This window comes from Lampetra fluviatilis, chromosome 20, assembly GCF_964198595.1.
Source record: "Lampetra fluviatilis chromosome 20, kcLamFluv1.1, whole genome shotgun sequence".
NCBI classification, from domain to species: domain Eukaryota; kingdom Metazoa; phylum Chordata; class Hyperoartia; order Petromyzontiformes; family Petromyzontidae; genus Lampetra; species Lampetra fluviatilis.
In genome coordinates this window covers 650015-672434 of record NC_136294.1, presented here as the reverse complement: position 1 = coordinate 672434, position 22420 = coordinate 650015, and the positions used below count along the sequence as shown (strand labels likewise).

At 53.9% G+C, this 22420-nt stretch overlaps 1 protein-coding gene across 5 annotated transcripts in view; it reads right to left on the bottom strand.

Annotated features, from left to right (window-relative positions):
- Positions 1-6897: 6897 nt before the first annotated feature.
- Positions 6898-22420, bottom strand: part of LOC144937799 (uncharacterized) — a 37320-nt gene continuing 21797 nt past the window's right edge. For all 5 annotated transcript variants that reach the window (XM_078865264.1, XM_078865265.1, XM_078865267.1 and 2 more), the window contains exons 12-27: positions 22154-22297; positions 21309-21544; positions 20685-20936; positions 19933-20015; positions 19477-19583; positions 18768-18890; positions 17952-18158; positions 17126-17280; positions 16750-16917; positions 16205-16349; positions 15444-15521; positions 14589-14704; positions 14056-14142; positions 13592-13670; positions 11767-11942; positions 6898-11026 (exon numbers count right to left, since the gene is read on the bottom strand). In XM_078865264.1, coding sequence (XP_078721390.1) covers positions 10489-11026; positions 11767-11942; positions 13592-13670; positions 14056-14142; positions 14589-14704; positions 15444-15521; positions 16205-16349; positions 16750-16917; positions 17126-17280; positions 17952-18158; positions 18768-18890; positions 19477-19583; positions 19933-20015; positions 20685-20936; positions 21309-21544; positions 22154-22297 — 2694 coding nt within the window. In that variant the 3' untranslated portion in view covers positions 6898-10488. The remainder of the gene's footprint in view (positions 11027-11766; positions 11943-13591; positions 13671-14055; positions 14143-14588; positions 14705-15443; positions 15522-16204; positions 16350-16749; positions 16918-17125; positions 17281-17951; positions 18159-18767; positions 18891-19476; positions 19584-19932; positions 20016-20684; positions 20937-21308; positions 21545-22153; positions 22298-22420) is intronic.

Sequence of the window (22420 nt, the reverse complement as noted above, 5' to 3'; positions counted from 1 at the left end):
CGGCCCATTGTGTTGGATGTCGTCTGGGCTGTGTGTCCCCTCGGTTGAATCGGCCTTGTTTGTCAATCAGCTACTCACCTCGACTCTATCAGCTACTCACCTCGACTCTATCAGCTACTCACCTCGACTCCATCAGCTACTCACCTCGACTCTTCAGCTACTCAGCTCGACTCCATCAGCTACTCACCTCGACTCCATCAGCTACTCACCTCGACTCTTCAGCTACTCACCTCGACTCTATCAGCTACTCACCTCGACTCCATCAGCTACTCACCTCGACTCCATCAGCTACTCACCTCGACTCCATCAGCTACTCACCTCGACTCTACAGCTACTCACCTCGACTCTATCAGCTACTCACCTCGACTCCATCAGCTACTCACCTCGACTCCATCAGCTACTCACCTCGACTCCATCAGCTACTCACCTCGACTCTATCAGCTACTCACCTCGACTCTATCAGCTACTCACCTCGACTCTTCAGCTACTCACCTCGACTCTATCAGCTACTCATCTCGACTCCATCAGCTACTCACCTCGACTCTATCAGCTACTCACCTCGACTCTATCAGCTACTCACCTCGACTCCATCAGCTACTCACCTCGACTCTTCAGCTACTCACCTCGACTCCATCAGCTACTCACCTCGACTCCATCAGCTACTCACCTCGACTCGACTCTATCAGCTACTCACCTCGACTCTATCAGCTACTCACCTCGACTCTATCAGCTACTCACCTCGACTCTATCAGCTACTCACCTCGACTCCATCAGCTACTCACCTCGACTCTATCAGCTACTCACCTCGACTCTATCAGCTACTCACCTCGACTCTATCAGCTACTCACCTCGACTCTTCAGCTACTCACCTCGACTCTTCAGCTACTCATCTCGACTCTATCAGCTACTCACCTCGACTCGACTCTATCAGCTACTCACCTCGACTCTATCAGCTACTCACCTCGACTCTATCAGCTACTCACCTCGACTCGACTCTATCAGCTACTCACCTCGACTCTATCAGCTACTCACCTCGACTCTTCAGCTACTCACCTCGACTCTTCAGCTACTCACCTCGACTCCATCAGCTACTCACCTCGATTCTATCAGCTACTCACCTCGACTCTATCAGCTACTCACCTCGACTCCATCAGCTACTCACCTCGACTCTTCAGCTACTCACCTCGACTCTATCAGCTACTCACCTCGACTCCATCAGCTACTCACCTCGCTCTTCAGCTACTCACCTCGACTCCATCAGCTACTCACCTCGACTCCATCAGCTACTCACCTCGACTCGACTCTATCAGCTACTCACCTCGACTCTATCAGCTACTCACCTCGACTCTATCAGCTACTCACCTCGACTCTATCAGCTACTCACCTCGACTCCATCAGCTACTCACCTCGACTCTATCAGCTACTCACCTCGACTCTATCAGCTACTCACCTCGACTCTATCAGCTACTCACCTCGACTCTATCAGCTACTCACCTCGACTCTATCAGCTACTCACCTCGACTCCATCAGCTACTCACCTCCACTCTATCAGCTACTCACCTCGACTCTATCAGCTACTCACCTCGACTCTTCAGCTACTCACCTCGACTCTATCAGCTACTCACCTCGACTCTATCAGCTACTCACCTCGACTCCATCAGCTACTCACCTCGACTCTTCAGCTACTCACCTCGACTCCATCAGCTACTCACCTCGACTCTTCAGCTACTCACCTCGACTCCATCAGCTACTCACCTCGACTCCATCAGCTACTCACCTCGACTCGACTCTATCAGCTACTCACCTCGACTCTATCAGCTACTCACCTCGACTCTATCAGCTACTCACCTCGACTCCATCAGCTACTCACCTCGACTCTATCAGCTACTCACCTCGACTCTATCAGCTACTCAGCTCGACTCTATCAGCTACTCACCTCGACTCTATCAGCTACTCACCTCGACTCTATCAGCTACTCACCTCGACTCTATCAGCTACTCACCTCGACTCTATCAGCTACTCACCTCGACTCTATCAGCTACTCACCTCGACTCTTCAGCTACTCACCTCGACTCTTCAGCTACTCACCTCGACTCTATCAGCTACTCACCTCGACTCTATCAGCTACTCACCTCGACTCTTCAGCTACTCACCTCGACTCTATCAGCTACTCACCTCGACTCGACTCTATCAGCTACTCACCTCGACTCTATCAGCTACTCACCTCGACTCTATCAGCTACTCACCTCGACTCTATCAGCTACTCATCTCGACTCCATCAGCTACTCACCTCGACTCTTCAGCTACTCACCTCGACTCCATCAGCTACTCACCTCGACTCTTCAGCTACTCACCTCGACTCTATCAGCTACTCACCTCGACTCTATCAGCTACTCACCTCGACTCTTCAGCTACTCACCTCGACTCTATCAGCTACTCACCTCGACTCTTCAGCTACTCACCTCGACTCCATCAGCTACTCACCTCGACTCTATCAGCTACTCACCTCGACTCTATCAGCTACTCACCTCGACTCCATCAGCTACTCACCTCGACTCTTCAGCTACTCACCTCGACTCCATCAGCTACTCACCTCGACTCTATCAGCTACTCACCTCGACTCCATCAGCTACTCACCTCGACTCTATCAGCTACTCACCTCGATTCTATCAGCTACTCACCTCGACTCCATCAGCTACTCATCTCGACTCTATCAGCTACTCACCTCGATTCTATCAGCTACTCACCTCGACTCGACTCTATCAGCTACTCACCTCGACTCTATCGGCTACTCACCTCGACTCTATCAGCTACTCGCCTCGACTCTATCAGCTACTCACCTCGACTCTATCAGCTACTCACCTCGACTCTATCAGCTACTCACCTCGACTCGACTCTATCAGCTACTCACCTCGACTCTATCGGCTACTCACCTCGACTCTATCAGCTACTCGCCTCGACTCTATCAGCTACTCACCTCGATTCTATCAGCTACTCACCTCGACTCGACTCTATCAGCTACTCATCTCGACTCTATCAGCTACTCACCTCGACTCTATCAGCTACTCACCTCGATTCTATCAGCTACTCACCTCGACTCGACTCTATCAGCTACTCACCTCGATTCTATCAGCTACTCACCTCGACTCGACTCTATCAGCTACTCACCTCGACTCTATCAGCTACTCACCTCGATTCGACTCTATCAGCTACTCACCTCGACTCGACTCTATCAGCTACTCACCTCGACTCCATCAGCTACTCACTCGACTCGACTCTATCAGCTACTCACCTCGACTCGACTCTATCAGCTACTCACCTCGACTCTATCAGCTACTCACCTCGACTCTATCAGCTACTCACCTCGATTCTATCAGCTACTCACCTCGACTCGACTCTATCAGCTACTCACCTCGATTCTATCAGCTACTCACCTCGACTCGACTCTATCAGCTACTCACCTCGACTCTATCAGCTACTCACCTCGATTCTATCAGCTACTCACCTCGACTCGACTCTATCAGCTACTCACCTCGACTCCATCAGCTACTCACTCGACTCGACTCTATCAGCTACTCACCTCGACTCGACTCTATCAGCTACTCACCTCGACTCCATCAGCTACTCACCTCGACTCCATCAGCTACTCACCTCGACTCTATCAGATACTCACCTCGACTCTTCAGCTACTCACCTCGACTCTATCAGCTACCTACCTCGACTCTTCTCTATCAGGTACTCACCTCGGCCGTGTTATAAGCTGTAGAGAATATGAATAACTTAGAAAATCCGACAATCCATCTCCGTCCCTTCCCCGTCCCTCTACCTACAGTCGTCACGATTCCACGTCCTTACCTGGGATGGACGATTCCAACAACTTTGGTTCCACACAGGCACACTCTGAACCCCTTCCGACATTCAGTGCAAGCCCAACTCCGCTGATGAGACGTTGAACGTCAAATTCGGTCCGGAGTTGTGCTTGTGTTGCACCAACGCTGCTGAAACTACACTACCAGGCGGAAGCATTGTATTCTGGTGTCACGTGCAGGGAGAGGTATGATGCAGAGGCGGCGGCGCCTTCTGTGCTTATCCAGTCTGTAAGTCGTGTCCAGCAAGCGCTCTAGCGACGTCACTGCCGTGGTGGACGAGGTAGGAGAGCAGTGAAGGCGCCTACGGGCCAGGGAATCCTTGGTCTTGGTGCTTCGTGTCGAGTTTTGTGCCAACAGATTTGGGCTAGTGGCGAGTGGCCCAGAGAATGGACGCGTTCAGAATAGAGAGCTCTACATAAGGCGATCCCAGAATTCTCCAACAAGCGTACTATAAGCTCTCATACACTATACCAGCAAGGTTTCACTGAAGGTTCAACATATATAATTAAGTGCTATGTAGAAAGAGAATCACGGTATGTTCAAGACCAAATCACAAACATATCAGACGGATGGATGGAAAGATCAAACGAATACCGACAACAGCCGGACCTCTGCTTCATTGACTCCAGCAAGGCGACATCAGCTGTCTCTGGTGCGAACCAATCAGTTTCAAAGACTATGCAGATATTAACAGAGGATGTTTTTTGTTTGCATTCTGACCACCAGTATTGTGGTTGATGCAGACATGATTCCTTGTAAAAGGTTTCAGTTTGGTGTTTTAACATCTTAACACCTGTTTTGTTGCCAGAAAAAATGGGAAAATCTCATACAGCAAAGCTTTTGATTGTGTGGACCATGAAGGAGATGGGAATGCCAACTCACCTCGTGTGCCTGTTACGTCATGTGCCAGCCAAAAAGCGAAGGTTAGAACAGAGTATAGTTAATGGGGAGACGAGAATTTGACATTGGGAAAGGAGTAAGGCACAGGGCTGTGTGCCGTCTCCTTACCTGTTCAACTTGTACAGGGGGCGTATTATGCGAGAGGCAGGCCTGGATTCTATCGAAGCAGGCGTGAAGATTGCAGGCAGAAGAATAAACAACTTACGAGATGCTGATACCACCCGACTAGCAAATAGCTAAGTTGAAATGATGACCCTGTTGGTAAATACTAAAGAAGCGCGAGAGACGGCCGGACTCTGCCTCAATCTCCAACAGACGAAGGTGATGGCGACAGAACTAAACTCATTTAGTCTGGAAAAATGATCCAACCGAAGTTGTGTAGAACTTTGTATTTCTGGGCGCCTTGGTTGCTAAAGGCGGGGAGTGGAGCCACGAGACCAGAAGGTGGCTGGGTTCTCGGTAGAACAGCCACGCCACAGCTCAATAAGATTTGGAGACAGGGGCATTACCATAAACACAAAGAGGCTTCTTCTTCTTGGTTCTTTCGGTAAAGTCACGTAGAAGGGAAGTAATAAAATAATAAAAATTAAACATAATAAAATAAATAATTCTCACGACGTTTCGGCTACAACGCAAGCAGCCGTCTTCAGGTGAAGAATGAGACACTACCAAGCTAGGAGCTTATATATAAGCTGGGTTGGAGGTGGAAGAGCGCCTTAACAAAAAGAATGTGCATATGAAGAGGAATTTAGCATATTCATGGGAAATGCGTAGGAGGTGGGTGGGGGGGTTTCATAGTCATATTATGCCCATGCATTATGCAGGATCAGCAGCACCAAGGGAGGGTGCAGGGAGTAGTATTAACAAAGGAAAGGAATGTTAATAGTATGTAGCTGCAGTTACTAAACAACCACGTAGAAAACTAAAGTATAAACTACATAAAAAACTAAAGTATAAACTACATAGCACCATCAGTATACTTACTATACTCTACAATAAGCTGAGTTACTAACAGCAAGTAATACATTACAATTCTACGTCGTAAAAATTATATAATATGCTTCCATCTAAACTTTATTCTCTTACATCACACGAGCATACACCGTACTATATACTGCCATAGATAAACCCAACATTAAATTATATACTGTACTGTATTGCTATAAACCACCCTATACCTTATACATTTAATATAACACTATGTATTATTCTACCCACCCTAATGTGTATCACACTGCTATATGTTTCCCTGTTGCCCTACATGGATGTGTCGTGGACGCCGAGATTGAGCGAGCGAAAGAGGGTTGGCGCATTCGAGATGTGGCGCTGGAGAAGAATGCTGCACCACGGACAGCCACAAACTCAAACTTGTCCATCCTGAGCGAGATCGGTCCCACTCTTCCACTCGAGGCCTTATTCGTGAAGCATACATCAACATACTTTGGGCACGTCACGAGGACCTCTTGACGAGAGGAATCGGTGTTTCTTGAGAATGGAGAAAGTAGCAGGAGCAGAGGTCGACCTCCGAGGTGGATGGACGACATCAAGAACACCGCTCCTGGCCTCACAGCAACCCACCCACGAGTCAGCTCGAGAGAGGCGGTGTGGAAGTCGGAGTCTGCACGTGGATGTCACCAGAGGTTGTACTCGACCCGATGGCACAAGGTGGCAAGGTGGTGGAGGAAGGACGAATGGTGTCCACGTCGAGGAGCCACCCCCAAGCCGCAGGAGTGACGTGTGGGCTGTTGGGCTGCCACGTGTCCGGGGATCGGCACCGCCTGTTCCGAGTGGCATCAGGAGTCGATTTGTATTGAGATCTGGTGCCGGGATCGCTGCGTTTAATTTCTTTGCAGTGGACTGCTGGCTGAGAAACATGTCCGGGTTGGTCTTAGGAAGAGGTGGCAGCCCTCCCACTCACTCACCCACTCGCTCAACCACTCAGCCACTATTTCATTTGCCAAGTCACTCAGTAACCCACCCACTTACACACTTGCACCACCACTGTCACGGTGTGGTGGTTGTGGTTGGTGGCCAGAACCACACACCCACCACGTGTAGCCACTCCTTCCAATGCTTGCGATTTGCATTTCCTTCCCTGAGGCACATCATTGTCACGTGCAAGCCGGCGTAAAATGATCGGTGAGGGTTTTATTGACATTAAAACAATTGTGACATTATCCACATTTTACCATTAACCAACGCCTGCAGATCCAGATCATTCAAGCGGCAGATGTCTGTGCAACAGCACGCGCCTGCCATGTCATCGTCGAATGCATACGCACATACAAAAACTATTTACCGTGGCTCGCTCGCTCGCTCGCCCGAGTGCCGGTCCACGCAGACAGGGTAGCTAGCAGCGGAGTGGGTCTGGCTCTGGGCTGAGTCCTGAATCTTACCAATACCACCGTCTTACACGCACGAACCTCCAGCAATAAAATCTCGAACGGTTGCACAAACCACAGCGCGCAATCGTATCAATCGCCTGCAACCGCTGTGTCCAAATCCGGGCGAGTAGGTGCGCGACAAAATGAAACGGCGTGTCATTCGGGATTGTAACAACCAATCACAGTTTGCGAAAGCGTCACATGGTGATGAAATACTTCGTTACACATCGCCGTGCGGATCACAACCGGTTGCGCTGCTGTTCGCAACCGGTTGCAGAGCCGTCCACATACGAGAATTTCAGTTGCTTGCAACCAAGTTGTGAAACTGACAGAAGCGTGTTTCAGTGTTGCACGACGTTAGGAACACAAGCGGGGTTGGGTGTGATGGAGGGGACCGAGTCTCCCCTACTGATCGCACAGTACCCCCCTAAATTCTTAGTCAAGTAAAAATGCTGGTAAAATATTTCATCCCAATAGACAAAGGAGATGCCACCTAAAGTAGAACTCACGACAAACAAAATCAGACCGCTTCATTACTCATTTTGCACCCCCCCCCCCCCCCCATCTTTATACCAGGTCCTATCAGCCAAAGCGCAGGAATGTGTGGACGCATGGACAACTGAGAGCCGTCACCACGCCTGCGACCAAGGCCGGATTTCAAAACGTCTGGGAAACGCAACATTTGGGTTGCAGCGTGCGGTACGAGAGCCAAGGTGAGCGGAGCGTGCAGCAGGGAAACACGGCTCTAGATGCAAGCGCAGAGGGGTGTGAGCGCAGCGCAAAATTCACGAACTCTGCGCATACCTCGACACACAAGACACGAGGCATGGCTGGCCAGTACCGCGCCCGGCTGTCTGTCTCCCCAGTGGCAATGTTTACACACCGTACCAGGTAACAATTTGAGGCCGAGTCGACCTACGGGAGGCCCAGGACCGGTTCAGGTATCCGTCACTTGTGTTGGCCATGAGCGAGAATCAAATTGGGGTTGCTGGGTTTGCCGTGCAGCGCGCTAACCACTAAACTACCGTAAACACGCACACACTTCAGTGCAAGCGTATCTTACTCGTATTCTACACAAATATAAAAACCATCATGCCCCTTCTTGCATTTAACAGACCGGGTGGACAAGTATTGTTTGCGAGAATATATTAAGGCCGGCACAGAGCAAAATGGGATGGTGTGGCCCCCTGTCCATGAATTGGCCACCCTTCTGTCTGCAGTACTAACATTTTACAAATTTTGCCAGGTGCTCATTTAAAGATGAATCGACCTAGGGGCCGCCCAGGATAAGTTTAGAGATCACTCAACACCCATGTTGGCCGTGGCCCGAAATCAAATGGCTGCCGGGGTCGCAGCGCGCTAATGATTGCGCCACCACTCATTACACACAGTCTTAGACAGCCTGACACGTACACAGAGCTCCCCCCCCATTATAACATTACGCCACACAGTTGCTCACACTCGGACATACATGCTCGATTATCACATATGAACGCTCCCAGTTACAAACGCACAAAGACAACGATATCCCGTGTCGCCTTAACCGTGTAGGAGCAAGTGCTGTGAAGCGAGCAGGGTACGAAGGCCGGCACAGCAGACCAGGGGGTGGGTGGCCAGCACCACGCCCAGCCGCCTTCGCCTACCTAGTGCAGATGTTTACACACCACACCAGGTACTCATTTGAGGCCGAGTAGACGTAGGGGAGGCTTAGAATCGGTTCAGATAATCTTCACTGATGGCCGGAAGTGGGAATCGAACCCGGGTCGCAAGGTTTGTAGTGGAGCGTCTTAACCCACTGCACTACTGCTCCACACAGTCGGTCGCAAACATACGATGACACGCACACAGCATTCGCTCTCAAGTCTCACACACGCACACATACACACACACGAGGATGAGGAGGGGCTGGGGTCAGGGCTTTGCCCTTAGCCCTGCGCCCCACTCAACCTTTCCGGAAATGAATCCAGGAGAGAAGAATCCGAGCCGAGGCAGAATCCGACTCCAGTCTCGCGCTGGATCAAGTGGCGCAGTAATGCAACGCGAAAAAGCTCGCATCGATCTTACCGCCAAAACACATCGCTAACCCCCTAGCCGCAGTGCCCGAGCCCCAACCAAACCTCACCGACACCACGGGGAGACAAAAATACGTCACCATCTTCTTCGTCGCAATAAAATGGTGCCATTCGTCATCGACGCCCACTGCGTAAAAGGGGGGGGGGTGTCCACATCAACGCAGGGAGCATTCGCTGCTCCCTGCGTCATCCATCAGGCTAGAGGAGGTACTCCACTGGTGTCGCCAAAATCCTAAAAACATTAAATAGATTCAAAATATATTTAATCCGGACCCATCATGCGGGCACGCCAGAGGGGAGTGTGATTGTGGGGGGGTGGAGGGGGAGGTGGCCGTCTCCTGGAACGGTCGGCGCAGTCACCGGAGGGGTTCAGCGGAACCCACCGGGGGATTCTAACGTGGCGCTCCAGAGGACGAATACTGCTCGACGAGCCGTGAGCGGTTCCGATGCGTAAAACCGCTCTGCATGCGCTGCGGCTTTCATTGCGAGCGCAAGCGACCGGTTTGACACGAGGACTCGGGGGGAGGGGCACGAAGGGGGGGGGGGGGATAGAGCCCCCAGTGACTCCCATCCGTCACCTCCTCACCAATGAATCCCAGCGAATCGCATCATTCGGTTCGCTGACGAACAACGCAGCACAAGGGACCGTAGCACCAAGCGGGCGCAGCGGGGCGTCACTGACCTGACACCCAGCTCACGCCGAAAGCCGTCCGGTCCAACCTAACACTATCCACACGTTAGTGCACTCCTACGGGGGAGGGGGGGGGTCAGGCCTCAAATAGAGCTAAACCCCCACATGAGTGAGGGAGATGCTTTCTGGAGGGCACAGCAATGGAACCGGCTTCCGGCGTGGAGTTGATCCAGCCCGACTGGCCACTCCACCTGCTCCACGCGGACCTTGTATGAGGGGCCCCGGGGCCATGCGTGTCAATTCCCGGGGCAAGAGCTCTTTGGAACGCAGAGTGGCGTTCAAGACCCACAGACAACGGTGAGCTTTAACCGTAGCTGGAGTTCCCAGGACATCACCTGTGGGTGCGGGATTCAACTCGGAGCACATGCAGCAGGCAGCGAGCCAGCCCCAAAGTCCGCGACCAGCACCGCCACCACCAACGCCACTACCACCCTGCGCTACACGCGTGACACTGAGCAGAGCACGCGACGACGAGTAGTCTGGGCTAGACGCAGGGTTTTGACGATGACGCGGGGAGGAGAGGGGGCGTCCACCTCGGTGCCCACCCTGCCGGCTCGACGGCCGGGCGGCCCTCAGTGCAGGGGCGGTAGCGGCGGCGGTGGTGGTGGCGGCGGCGGAGGCGGCACGATGGTGGTGGGGTGAGTGCCGTCGCGAGGGGAGGCCACGGCAAGCGGTGGCGGCGGGGACAGCACGGCCGCCGCCGCCGGGTGGGCGTTGTGGCCGGGGCTGGCCGCGGAGGTGGCGGGCGGCTGGCGCTGCGGCGGGTTGCTGTGCGTGCTGTGCGACCCGTAGGAATTCACGGGCGACCCCGTGCGCGCGTACGTGTGCACGTTGTTGAGCGCGCTCGCAAAATGTTCACTCTGCGGCCCGAAGACGGGAGGCGACTGAGTGGCTGCGACGCGGTTGGGGGCGGCGGGGATTGGCGGTGGCGGCGGTGGGGCCGGTGGGGTGCCACCGCCGCTGCCATCCAGGAGACCCGGCAGGCCGGATGCCTCGGCCTGCGCGTGGCGGCGAGCGATCATCTCGGCGGAGTGCTTGCATTTCTCCGAGCCGCACTGGCACGTGAAGTAGCGGCTTTTGATGTCCCAGAACCGTTCGCCATAGTCAAACCTACAGAAACAAAGACCGTATAGCCTTAAGACTGTTGGGCAAGTGCTTTTATGCGAGTACCACCTGTGAAGGCCGGCACAGCACACGAGGGGAGGGTGGCCAGCACCACGCTGGGCTGTTTGTTATTTTGCACGTATTATTTTCACAGTACAAAGATCGTCGGGATTGGGTCACATTCCCATAACGCAATTACACTTCACCGAGTATCGTCCATTACAGTGGTGCGGGTTTCCGCTAGCATGGGATGTTAGCGCAGCGGGACGTTACGCTCGTGTGGCGCATCTGCGCGCCGGTGTGGTGAGTGCGGCGAGCGTGTGGTGAGCGTGGTGAGCGTGGCGGGTATGGTGAGCGCGGCGGGTATGGTGAGCGCGGCGGGTATGGTGAGCGCGGCGGGTATGGTAAGCGCGGCTAGCGTGTGGTAAGTGCAGCGGGTATGGTGAGCGTGGTAAGCGCGGCGGGTGTGGTGAGCGCGGTGAGCGTGGTGAGCGCGGCGGGTGTGGTGAGCGCGGCGGGTGTGGTGAGCGCGGCGGGTGTGGTGAGCGTGGTGAGCGTGGTGAGCGTGGTGAGCGCGGCGGGTGTGGTGAGCGCGGCGGGTGTGGTGAGCGCGGCGAGCGTGTGGTGAGCGTGGTGAGCGTGGTGAGCGTGGTGAGCGTGGTGAGCGCGGCGGGTGTGGTGAGCGCGGCGGGTGTGGTGAGTGCGGCGAGCGCGTGGTGAGTGCGGCGAGCGCGTGGTGTCCTCACCCGAGCTCCTCTCCGGCCAGCACGTGGCGGCTGCTGAAGAAGGCGATGCGAGGGAATCGAAGGTCCTGGTGCGACATGAAGACGCGCACGGGCACCAGGTTGGGCTCGCACAGGTGGTTGATGAAGCGGCTCACGTTCCCGTAGTACCGCGCGTCGATGCAGTACACCTCTCCGTCCTGCTCGCACACGTGCACACGGGGTGAAGTACGGACATCCACGCACCGAGGCCGTGATGCACCCGAGAGATGCGCCTGGAAGGTGGTGGCTACGCTGCTGCACGGCGCTGCCTGTAATCCAGCACCCAGGAGGCAGCAGTGGATCGCAGCGCAAGTGTTGTGAAAGTCGTGCGAGCATCGAGGTGCCAGACCCTGCCTTGCCAGAATTGCTATACAGCAAGCATGCACTAATCTCTATCCGTTCCATCTGCATGGAATACAGCGTGGCCCCCTTGCACGTGTGAGTTTTCTGAGTGAACGCCAGGTTTCCTCCCGCATGTATAAACCCTCGTTGGCGAAAAGCAAGTCTAAAGATGTATCCAAGTGCTCTGCAATATTGCGCAGCGTTGCAAGGTGCAGTTTGCATGAACGATGCTGCAATATGAAAACACTGATCGTTATCGTTATTACTTAGGATAATCGTGACTGGCAATGGCCATAACTTCCTCCTCCGCGCGTTGCCTCTTTCTCTGCAGTGCGTCTCACGAACGAACGAGGACTGCCCTTGGATGCGCAAAGATTCCGTTTCCCAAATCTGGACAAAATCGAATAGCAGTTTCCCCTTTTCAACCGCTGGGAAGGCAACTTCCATCAATCAGATTGCAGACAGAGGTCACGTGACCACCCGTGGTTGTGGGCTGTGTAGGCCAATCACCGTTCATCAAACACAACCTTTCAAACAAGCCCTGCTGCTCTCCTCCCACACGAAAGACAGAATTTAATACATTGGCCGAGCATCCCAATGGATCAGCAGCCTCCCGAGAACGAGTCTTGGGACTGGTTGAGGCTATTCCCGAGTAAATAAATAACACTGCCATTCTTAATGAGAAATTTGCACGTGGCCCGAACTTGGGCTTCCCTTAGGTCGGCTCTGACTTAAACGAGTATCTGGTACGGTCGAGATTCGGTGGGGCTTTTCACAGTAAACGATCAAATCATTTGCGAATTATGATATCACTCGAGATGGTAATCACGGTGCTCTTTGCACAATGACCCTCCAGCTCTCAGAGAGACGAGAGGTTTTATCACACCGTGTGTGGCTTTTAAAACACCAACACAAGGCTTAACGGCCAGCGCCGTGAGCGGACCAAAGGGCGGAGGCTTGCCACAATCGCTCGTGCCCCGCTCTCAAATTTCATCACCATTACGACTCCTGGACAGCGACGGACAATTCGCTATCGCCGCACATGATCCGATGCCGGAACAGACGGATGGACGGACCGAGGGATAAGAGGTTTTTAATCGCAGGGCGTGATTCATTGATACTCAGCCCACTGTGGCACAATATGTTACACTGCGATCGCATCAGAGCGGGTGTATTCGGTACTCGTTAGCAGATTACCATACTGGAACAAAGCCGGTCAGTGCGGGGTGGTCAAGGTGGGGAAAGTAGAAGACTCGCAGTGGTTAAATATCAGGTGATGGGAGAGGAGGAAGAGCAGGACGAGGAGGTGGTGCATGCGGAGGAGGTGGTGCATGAGGAGGAGGTGGTGCATGAGGAGGAGGTGGTGCATAAGGAGGAGGTGGTGCATGAGGAGGTGGTGCATGAGGAGGAGGTGGTGCATGAGGAGAGGATGGAGGAGGAAGAGGCGCGATTGTCCACCACACACCTTATTGTCAAGATCAAACAGGTACGAGTCATCCTCGCGAACATCCGCCTCGGCATCCGAGATTATCTCGCCCACGTACCTGCACACGCCACGCACACGCCACGCACACGCCACGCACACGCCACGTGAGCTGGCCATGTCCCCCCGTGCCACCTCGCCTTTACCAGGGTAAGTCCTAAATAGCAGCAGAACTTTATACTCAAGTTGGATTGATATGGGATCACCTTTACGATAGTTACCGAGACTCGCCCAGTCCCGCCAGGCGCACGGACAGAGCGACAATTCATAAACACTCTCGACGTGAGTGGGAAAGCGTTATGAACACGACACAAACAGGCTGAGGCGGGGGAACGGTGATGACCTCCGACAGGAGGAAGAAAACCGAGCAAAGGCCGCAGAGAGCAGATCGAGCACAGTGACTAACGAGCGGGGGGGGGGGGGATCGGAGCGGGACGGTCACTTACTCGCAGATGAAGGTGCCGGGCAGGATGTCCTGCAGAGCACGCACTCCCCAGCCCATCTTGGCAGTGCGGTACAGCTGCATGCGCACCCTGCATGCCGGTGGTGGTGGTGATGGATGGAGTGTGGGGGGGGGGGAGGCAAACACGATACCCAGAGTAAAAACCACACTGACGACGGAACAAGGCGATAGGAGATCTACAGCTAGCTGCTTTCACGCTACCCGCTGTGTATTTTTATTCACTCTTCAATGCTGTCTGAATGGCTGTTTTTGAGTGTTAATCTGCTGCTGCTGTGGTGGGGTTTCCTTTTAAAATTGTTTTGCAGTTATTTCTTAGATTTTCAACGTTTCATTTTTCTGTATCCTCCCTTTAACCCCCTTCTCCCCACCGAGGTCACCCTTGACAAAGAGCTGTCTAGTTGCCAGTGGGCCCTGCCCCAGGTGACCAGAAATAAATCAACTGCAGACAAACATCCAGTGCGCCGGGCGCTGTTTGGTCGCGTGTGCCGCAGATAAACGCCAGAGCGCTGCACACACCTGATCCCGTGCTGCACCACCCGGTTCTTGCAGCTCCTCCAGCAGCTGCACGAGTGGTTGCATTCGAAGATGAGTGGCGGCTCAATCTTGTTGAACTCGGGCAGCAGCCTCCCATCCTGCCCCACGCACAGCAACGAGGCATCGGGGCTCATCTCCCGTTCACAGCCCTGAGCCGGTCGTGGAAATTCTACGTTCCTATGACGAGGGCGAATATGTTCATAGGATGACCACTGTCGACTTCTTCACATAGTGGTAGTTATTTAATCGACCCTGAAGGGATGATGAGCCGAGTCAACCCCACAACCGGGATTTGAACTCGCAACCTTCCGATTGCAAGCCACTCGCTCTACCGCTAAGCACTCACAGCCCTGTGGGGATGAAAGGCGTCCCCAAGCCGTGTTGGTCATGGTGGTTGTTTGACAATACTACACCACGCTCATCAGTGCGGGTTGCTGAAGTGCTGGATGGCCCAGGACTGGTTCAGATATCACTCGCCACCGATGTTAGCCGTGGCTGGAAATCTAACTTGCATATCAATTTTAATCAATGAGTCAATAAAATGCGTCATGCCTACTTGACATAAAAACCACAGTCCGAATGCAGCAATCGTAAGCTCATTGTTAAACACTGGCAGACAGGTAGATAGCTTGTAGGTGCACAGGTGGACAAGTAGACAATGGACATGTAAACAGGTGTACGGATACACAAGTCGACAGGCAAGTTATTAGGTTGAGATGTAGACAATTACACAGGTTGGACAAAGGGACAGGTAGACAGAGGGACATGTGAACAGGTCCCAGGTGGAGTGAAGACCTTAAGCATGGCGTGCACCTGTGCGCTGTCCGCAGCACGTACCTTGTCGTACCAGCAGCGAATGCTGAGCTGCCCACACAGGCAGTTGCTGGACGAGCAATCGTCCCCACAGCTGCAGTGCTGCAATCAGAGGGGTCAAAAGGTCAGACGGCGAGAGGCAGGGTATGAAGGGGGGTGGCACAAAAATGGACGCCCATTGCATCGGAGAGGAAGAGTTGAAATCAGATTCCTGAACTAGTACGACAGAGCACGGTTTTGCAGTGCTCCCCACCTGCCAGGCCAGGTCGCCCTCAAGCAGGTAACATCAACGTCAGGATTTCAAGTTCCACTCAAATTACTTCTGGGATGCTGGATAGTCACAGCCAAAGTGAGAAGTATGCTGTATGCGGTGTGACGAACATGGAAACAATTTCCGGGCCACCGAAAGATCTCGTCAACTTGACAAAGGACAAATCTAGCAGACTTTCTAGGACGGGCACAGCACGGTGCAGATTAATTGAGCTTTGGGTGGTGGAGGGTGACAGGACTTGGCCAGATCATTACATGGCCTAACCCAAAAGTCAATATTGAATCTTAATATTGGCTGCAAAACCTACGCGTTGACTTCACAAACGAGTAATATTCTTTACAACTGGCAACACCTCGGGACTTAAGGTTTCATTCGTCAAATTTCCAATTTAAGGAGTTAAATATGCTGATCGTTCAACTGAATAGACCCGGCTGAAATTAATCCCTGCTCCAGGTATGCCCAGGTGGTGCCCAGATGTGTCCAGGTGTGCCGGCGGGCGACCCACGGTCTGTACCTGCAGGTGCGTGATGTTGCAGTCGATGTTCATAGGAGACGTCTCGCAGCTCTTGGCCAGGTATTTGTAGTCGGCGGGCGGCGGCTCCTCATCGACGCCATTCACGCACGGGATCGGCACGTTTTCGTAGCCACGCGCAATGTCCCTGGGGCGTGCGCAACCACAACCGCATGTGACGTGCGAGTACGAGATACACGCATAACCACGCACAGCAACCTCGTAACCACAAACATCGATTCATACATAATCGCTCAACCAGACACGACATAAGCACCGCTGTGGTGCAGTTAAACCGTTTCCTCTAGGCCAGGGGTCGGCAACCTACGGCTCCGGAGCCGCATGCGGCTCTTTACGGGCTGCTTCTTGACGATATGTACGTATGTACAGTATGTACTCAGATGCATTGCGGCTCTTGAAATACTGAATTTTGTACCGAATTGGAAAGAAATGGCTCTTCTTGTTATTTTGGTTGCCGACCCCTGCTCTAGGCAGTACGTCCCAGGCTGAGCGGGCTAGGGGTGAGCGGGTGAGAGATGAGGCGCTACCGGGTGAGGATGCGCTCGGTGCGAGCGGGCCGGCAGGCCACGATCTCACGCAGTTTGCGGTTCATCTGCAGCGCCAGCCACACCGTCGAGTCGACGGAGGCGCACTCCATGGGCGTCTCGCCCTCCTTGTTGCGCACGTCCACGTTGGCGCCGCGCGCCAGCAGCAGCCTGCACACAGAAGACAAAGATCCCCCGCGTAGCCTGACACAAGTGCTGTAGGCGTGTATAGGCGAGTAGCACCTAACGAAGAGTGGAACGACACACGAACGAGCGGTTGGCTAGCACCACGCTGGCTAGCACCACGCCCGGTGGCCACTTTGCTCCCCACGCACTCGTAGTGACATACACTTGCAGTGACGATGCGTTGAACACTCACACGACACACTCGTAGTGGTTCTCGCGGGAGGCAATGTGCAGCGGCGTGTCGCCGTGCAGGTTGGCCGCGTGCAGGTCGCACTGCGCATTGATGAACTCTTCGGCGATGTCCACGCTGCCGGCAAACGCCGCCCAGTGCAGGCAAATATTCTCCTCCTGCGCACACACCGCACGGCACGGGTCGTAGCAAATGTGTCGTTAAGACCCTCGACCACCCGGCATGGCTGAACAAACCGAGCTATGGCGTGGACAGGTGTCAATTTAAATTCGCAACGTTTCGCTTCAAACTGCGAAAAGCATCTTCAGGACAAGATCCAGTAAGTCAGAATTACCGTGGCACCTTAAATAGGGGTCATGACTTCACAGGATTTAAACATTAACCAATGATTACAATTATATTTCATTATTCTTTATAACTATTCATGAATAAAAGAGCCTGTAGCAGGATTGCATTACTATGATAACAAATCTAGAAAGAAACCGACATGCTAATCTGAAAAATTACCACGACATTAGGTGACAACACAACGGACAAAGGGGTTGCACTGTGGGCCAAACATCACGCGAAACCTCCGAGTTTCGACGCATGGTGAGGGCCGCCGCACAGTGGGCGACCAGACACGGATGGGAGATGAGGCAAGGGGTGGGGGTGAGCAGACGGGCTGATGAGCAGACACCCAGTGAGGGGACAGATTGGTGAGGAGGGTGGTCAGACAGGCTGATGGGGAGGCTGAACAAACATGAAGCGAGTAGACAAAGAGTAAATCGGCGGGGATATTGGACAGTTTGGTTAGCGGCGGGGCCGGCGAGGAGGGCGGTGGACGCACGTTGTCCCTCAGCGTCACGTCAGCGCCGCGGGACAGCAGCAGCCTCACGACGTCCACGTGCTTGTACTCGGCCGTCCAGATGATCGGCGTCCAGCCGCCGTCGTCCTGGCAGTTGATGTTGACTTTGCCGGTGGACACCAGGTACTGCACCACCTCTAGGTTGCCCTTCTTGGCGGCCAGGTGCAGGCAGGTGGCCCCCTCGTCGTCCTGAGAGAGAGAGCGCCAGCGACGGCGGCGTGAAACAGCGCGACCCAGAAAGTGTGGGACCACCGCACGCGAGAACCACGTGGGCTTGAGTGGGAAGCGCACACACCCCGGCCGCCGAGTGATCTCGACCGCTCGCCTCTCTGGCTAGTCCCATCTCTAAACCGGCACTGGGGAAACCTTTTGTTACCGAGAGTCCAATAAGAACATGAAAAAATTAGGGGCTCGCGTTTATCATCGCAACAAAAGTGAGTGAGCAGATTAAATACAAAGTATTGTAAAACATTATGGAGGTTGAAAATATTACCCAAGAGTAACCAATTAGTGCAGCTAAGATGCTTGGAGTGATTCCAAGCAGCAGGCCTGATGTAGCCAACGTGATAAATCGGTAACCGTCACACGGCTCTTCCATGTCAAATGCCTGGCAAAACCAATACCATCACCGAGGTGGGCCAGAAGATGGTAAATGGTCTTTCGGTCGGAACAGCAACCAAAGACGTGGCCCTGACACTTTGTGAAAACCAAGCAGGTGCCACACTGTGCCACACTGTGCCACAAAGTTTACGCCCCTGAACAGAGACAGGCGCTGGTGCACTGCCGTTCAATCCCCACCTTGTGAGCCACGTAGGCCCCAGCCTTGACCAGGTAGCGCGTCGACGCAAGCTGGTTCGACTCGGCCGCCTGCAGCAGCGGAGTCTTCTGGTCCTGGTCGCACGCGTCTATGTTGCCGCCCGCCTGCGATTACAAACAAGCAACAAAAGATCACGTCCTCCACGTGGATTGTGTGAAGGATTCCAACACACGTTCGTCCTCGATTGGTAGCTGTCAGGCCAAAGGTAATTTGCATCTTGTTTTTGCATGTTCACCACAAGTGCGTGTAGTTATTGCAGACAGGATTCCTTGAAAAACGATTCTGTTTGGTGTTTTATAACATCTTAACACATGTTTTTATTGCCAGAAATGGTACAACCTATTGTTATATTTATAGACAGCAGTAGTGACCCCCACGGTACGAACAACCATAGCTACCGCACAAATGCTTCCAATCGTGCTTGCAAAGTATTCAGAAAAACAAAAACACGGTACTAGTTAAGGTGGGTAGGTGCCACCGCCCCCCTACTGCATGTACCAGACATTACTGGAACGGACTTCAGAATATGGTCTGCGAAATCCGCTGTTTCACAACGCACTAAGGGTCCCCACTGCTCTGTGAGAGTTCCAAAGTGGGATCCTTCGTCTCATGACACAACACCGATAACGTAATTGGGAAAGCGCGAGTGTGCATGTGTGCAGCTGGTGCGGGCGAGCGTGCGAAGGCCACCTGCACGAGGGTGTGGAGGACCTCCACGTGGCCCCTCTCGGCCGCCCCGTGCATCGGAGTTCTCTTCCTCTGCCCTTCGATGGCCACATTGGGGTCCAGTCCCTCCACTGCACGCACACACACGCGCACACACGCAATTGCGCACAAAGATCCCTCAATTGGCCTTTACAAGACTGTTGGGGCAAGTGCTGCCAAGCAGCAGGTATGATGATCGGCAAGGCGCACGAGGTGGATGGCGCATGAACAGAATCGTGCCGACCTTCGTCTTCCCAGCACTGACATTTGCCTACCGCAGCGGGCACTCACGCAAGGCCATGTCGCAATTAACTACAGAAACAACGGTAGTGAATCACAATCTTCTAGTTGGTTGATCAATCGACTCGCATCGACTGCTCGTACCAGTTGTTAACCGGCGCTGCTATTGACAAAGCCGCCCACCCCCCCGTCGCATCGTACCCAACATCAGCAGCACCTTCTGCAGCTCCCCCAGCCGTGACGCCAGGTACAACTGCTTGGGGTTGAAGCGAAGTTTCTTGGGTCTGCAGGACGTGGGGGAGACGCGAGGAGGGTAAAACCGGGGCTCGGCACAGAATTTCACATTTACAACGATAAACAATACAATCTCTCATCCACACACCAGGCAGTCAACGGGAACGTGTCTACTGTCTGTTTGACTTTCATAAGGAGAACAACTTCTAGACGTCTCCACTACGTTTGACCTGCTGACCCAACAATGAGGCTCATCAGTGCTGCTTAACCACTCCACCATTTTGAAAAGCCCGGCTGGTGCTGCATACAACCCACAGGTGTGGTGTGCTGTTGGGGAGGAGATCTGTGGAGGCTTGCAGGGAATGTTGTTGAAATTCAACTCATTTGAGATGCAATGACTACCCCCAACCCTACTCACAAATTATCTAATTGGGTGAAACTGTATAGCAACAGTGGCCCCTTGTGAAAACTACAAACGACTATAACGGGGTGAATCCCTATCATTGGGGCAAGAGTCACTCTCTCCCCTTCCTCTCGGTCTCTGCGAAGCCTCCTCACTCTGGCAAGCACGACACCGTGCTCACTACCAAAGGGGGAAGGAGGGAGGCGTAGGAGTAGGGGTGGGAGGAGACTGCAGAGGAAGAGAGATGCAGCAGGAGGAAAAGGGAGGAGATAAGAGGGAGGAGATGGAGTTGGGCGGAGGTAGGGGGAGGTGGCACCTTTCCGTGTGCAGGGTGATGAGCGCCTGCTCCAGGAGCTCCTTGCTGCCGGCCGAGGGCAGCCCAGTCGCCGAGATCACCGCTCCGCTCTTGAGGGTCGTCGCAGGGCCGGCGACCTCCCCCTCGCTCAGCGGCGCCTCCCCCTCGCTCCCGGACGGAGCCGGAGCCGGCGCCGCACTCGCCGATATCACGGCTGCGGCCGGTGGCGCCGCCTGGGCACGGCTCGGCTCGGGTGCCGGACGCATACGCGCGCTGCCGGCACAGAAATTGACGCACGCGAGATTCAAGCACAGAAACTCGGTGGAGTCCTCTGTGAACGTTGCCGATGGGAAAATGCAGAAGCTCAGAGCTGGGCAGGTGTATACACACTTGACAGCATCCAATAACTATGCATAACCGGGCCCTATCATAGACAATCGCGCCCCACCACACACAACCAAATCTCAGTACACTTCACCACACACCTCCATGTTCCACCACGCTCCACAATGCACCCACACGGGACCATCCCACTCCGCACACAACCACACCCCACCACACACAACAGCTGTGGCTACTTATCACATGTCCCACTGCACACGACTACGTAGCACCACCACGACCACACCACCGCTCTCGCTGCACCTGGTGCCGCCGGGGCGCATGTGCAGGCTGTCGAAGGCCCGCACGGACTGCGCTGCCGAGCCAGTAATGGTGGCGGCAGCGGCAGCGGCGTCGGCGGCAGAGACAGTGACCTCCCGCGCCGACGAGGCCTCCTCCCCGCAGTGCGGGCAGTAGAGTGAGCCGTTGAGGCGCGACACGCAGCGCACGTGAAACCGGTGAGAGATGCCTACGTCCGGCTGGCACTCCAGGAACGTGCCCTGGGGCAACACGGACGCAGGAGAAAAAAATGAATACAAACGAGAATAATCAGCGTACGCAACACGGACCCTGCAACGCATACCAACATGCGCTTGTCCTCGCAAGATAACGTCACACCGTAGCTACGTCGTGGAGAAGAAACGCCCACGCCATGTGACATCATCACCTTAGCTTAAAAGGATTCTGTGTTAGTGTTGGTTTTATTATTAAGCATGAGTTTGCCACCAAGTGTTGCGTAACACTTTGATCAATTTGGCCAGTCCCAAACAGCAACGCAACTTTGCACAAAAAATGTGATTCTCATCGGATTACCTTTGGCAGAGTTAATTTCCCGCAATTCGTTACCGACAGGTGGACAGACAGAGAGAGGGAGCGAAGGCATCAATGCGTTCAGACCGAGTGTGCAAGCGTTAAAGGACAATGATCCTCCTCCACGTGTAGCCTCTACTAAATTGTTGGGGAGGGGCTTCCTGCCTTTAAAAATGGCAGCTACTGATTTGAAAGGTGCCCAAGCAATCAACCGAGACCAGCACTGGTCTTGTGAAGTCGTGGCATGGTTATGTTGCACCCCCGAGCAGTGCATCACGAGCGTTACGCGTGCACCCTACCGTGGAGCAGAAGAAGCCGCACCCCGGGCAGCAGTGGTGCGTCATCATCTTGGCGCGGTGCTCCTCGCACACCACCATGAGCTGCACACGGCTCGATGGCCGCATCGTCTCCTGCTTGGCCACCGAGCGAAGGCACCGCGTCAACTGCTCGCGTCACCAAGGAGACAGGACGGAATCACCACGGAAACCACCCGTGTCACCACAGAGACCAAACAGTGTCACCAGGAAACCACCCGTGTCACCACGGAAACCAGCCAGTCACCATAT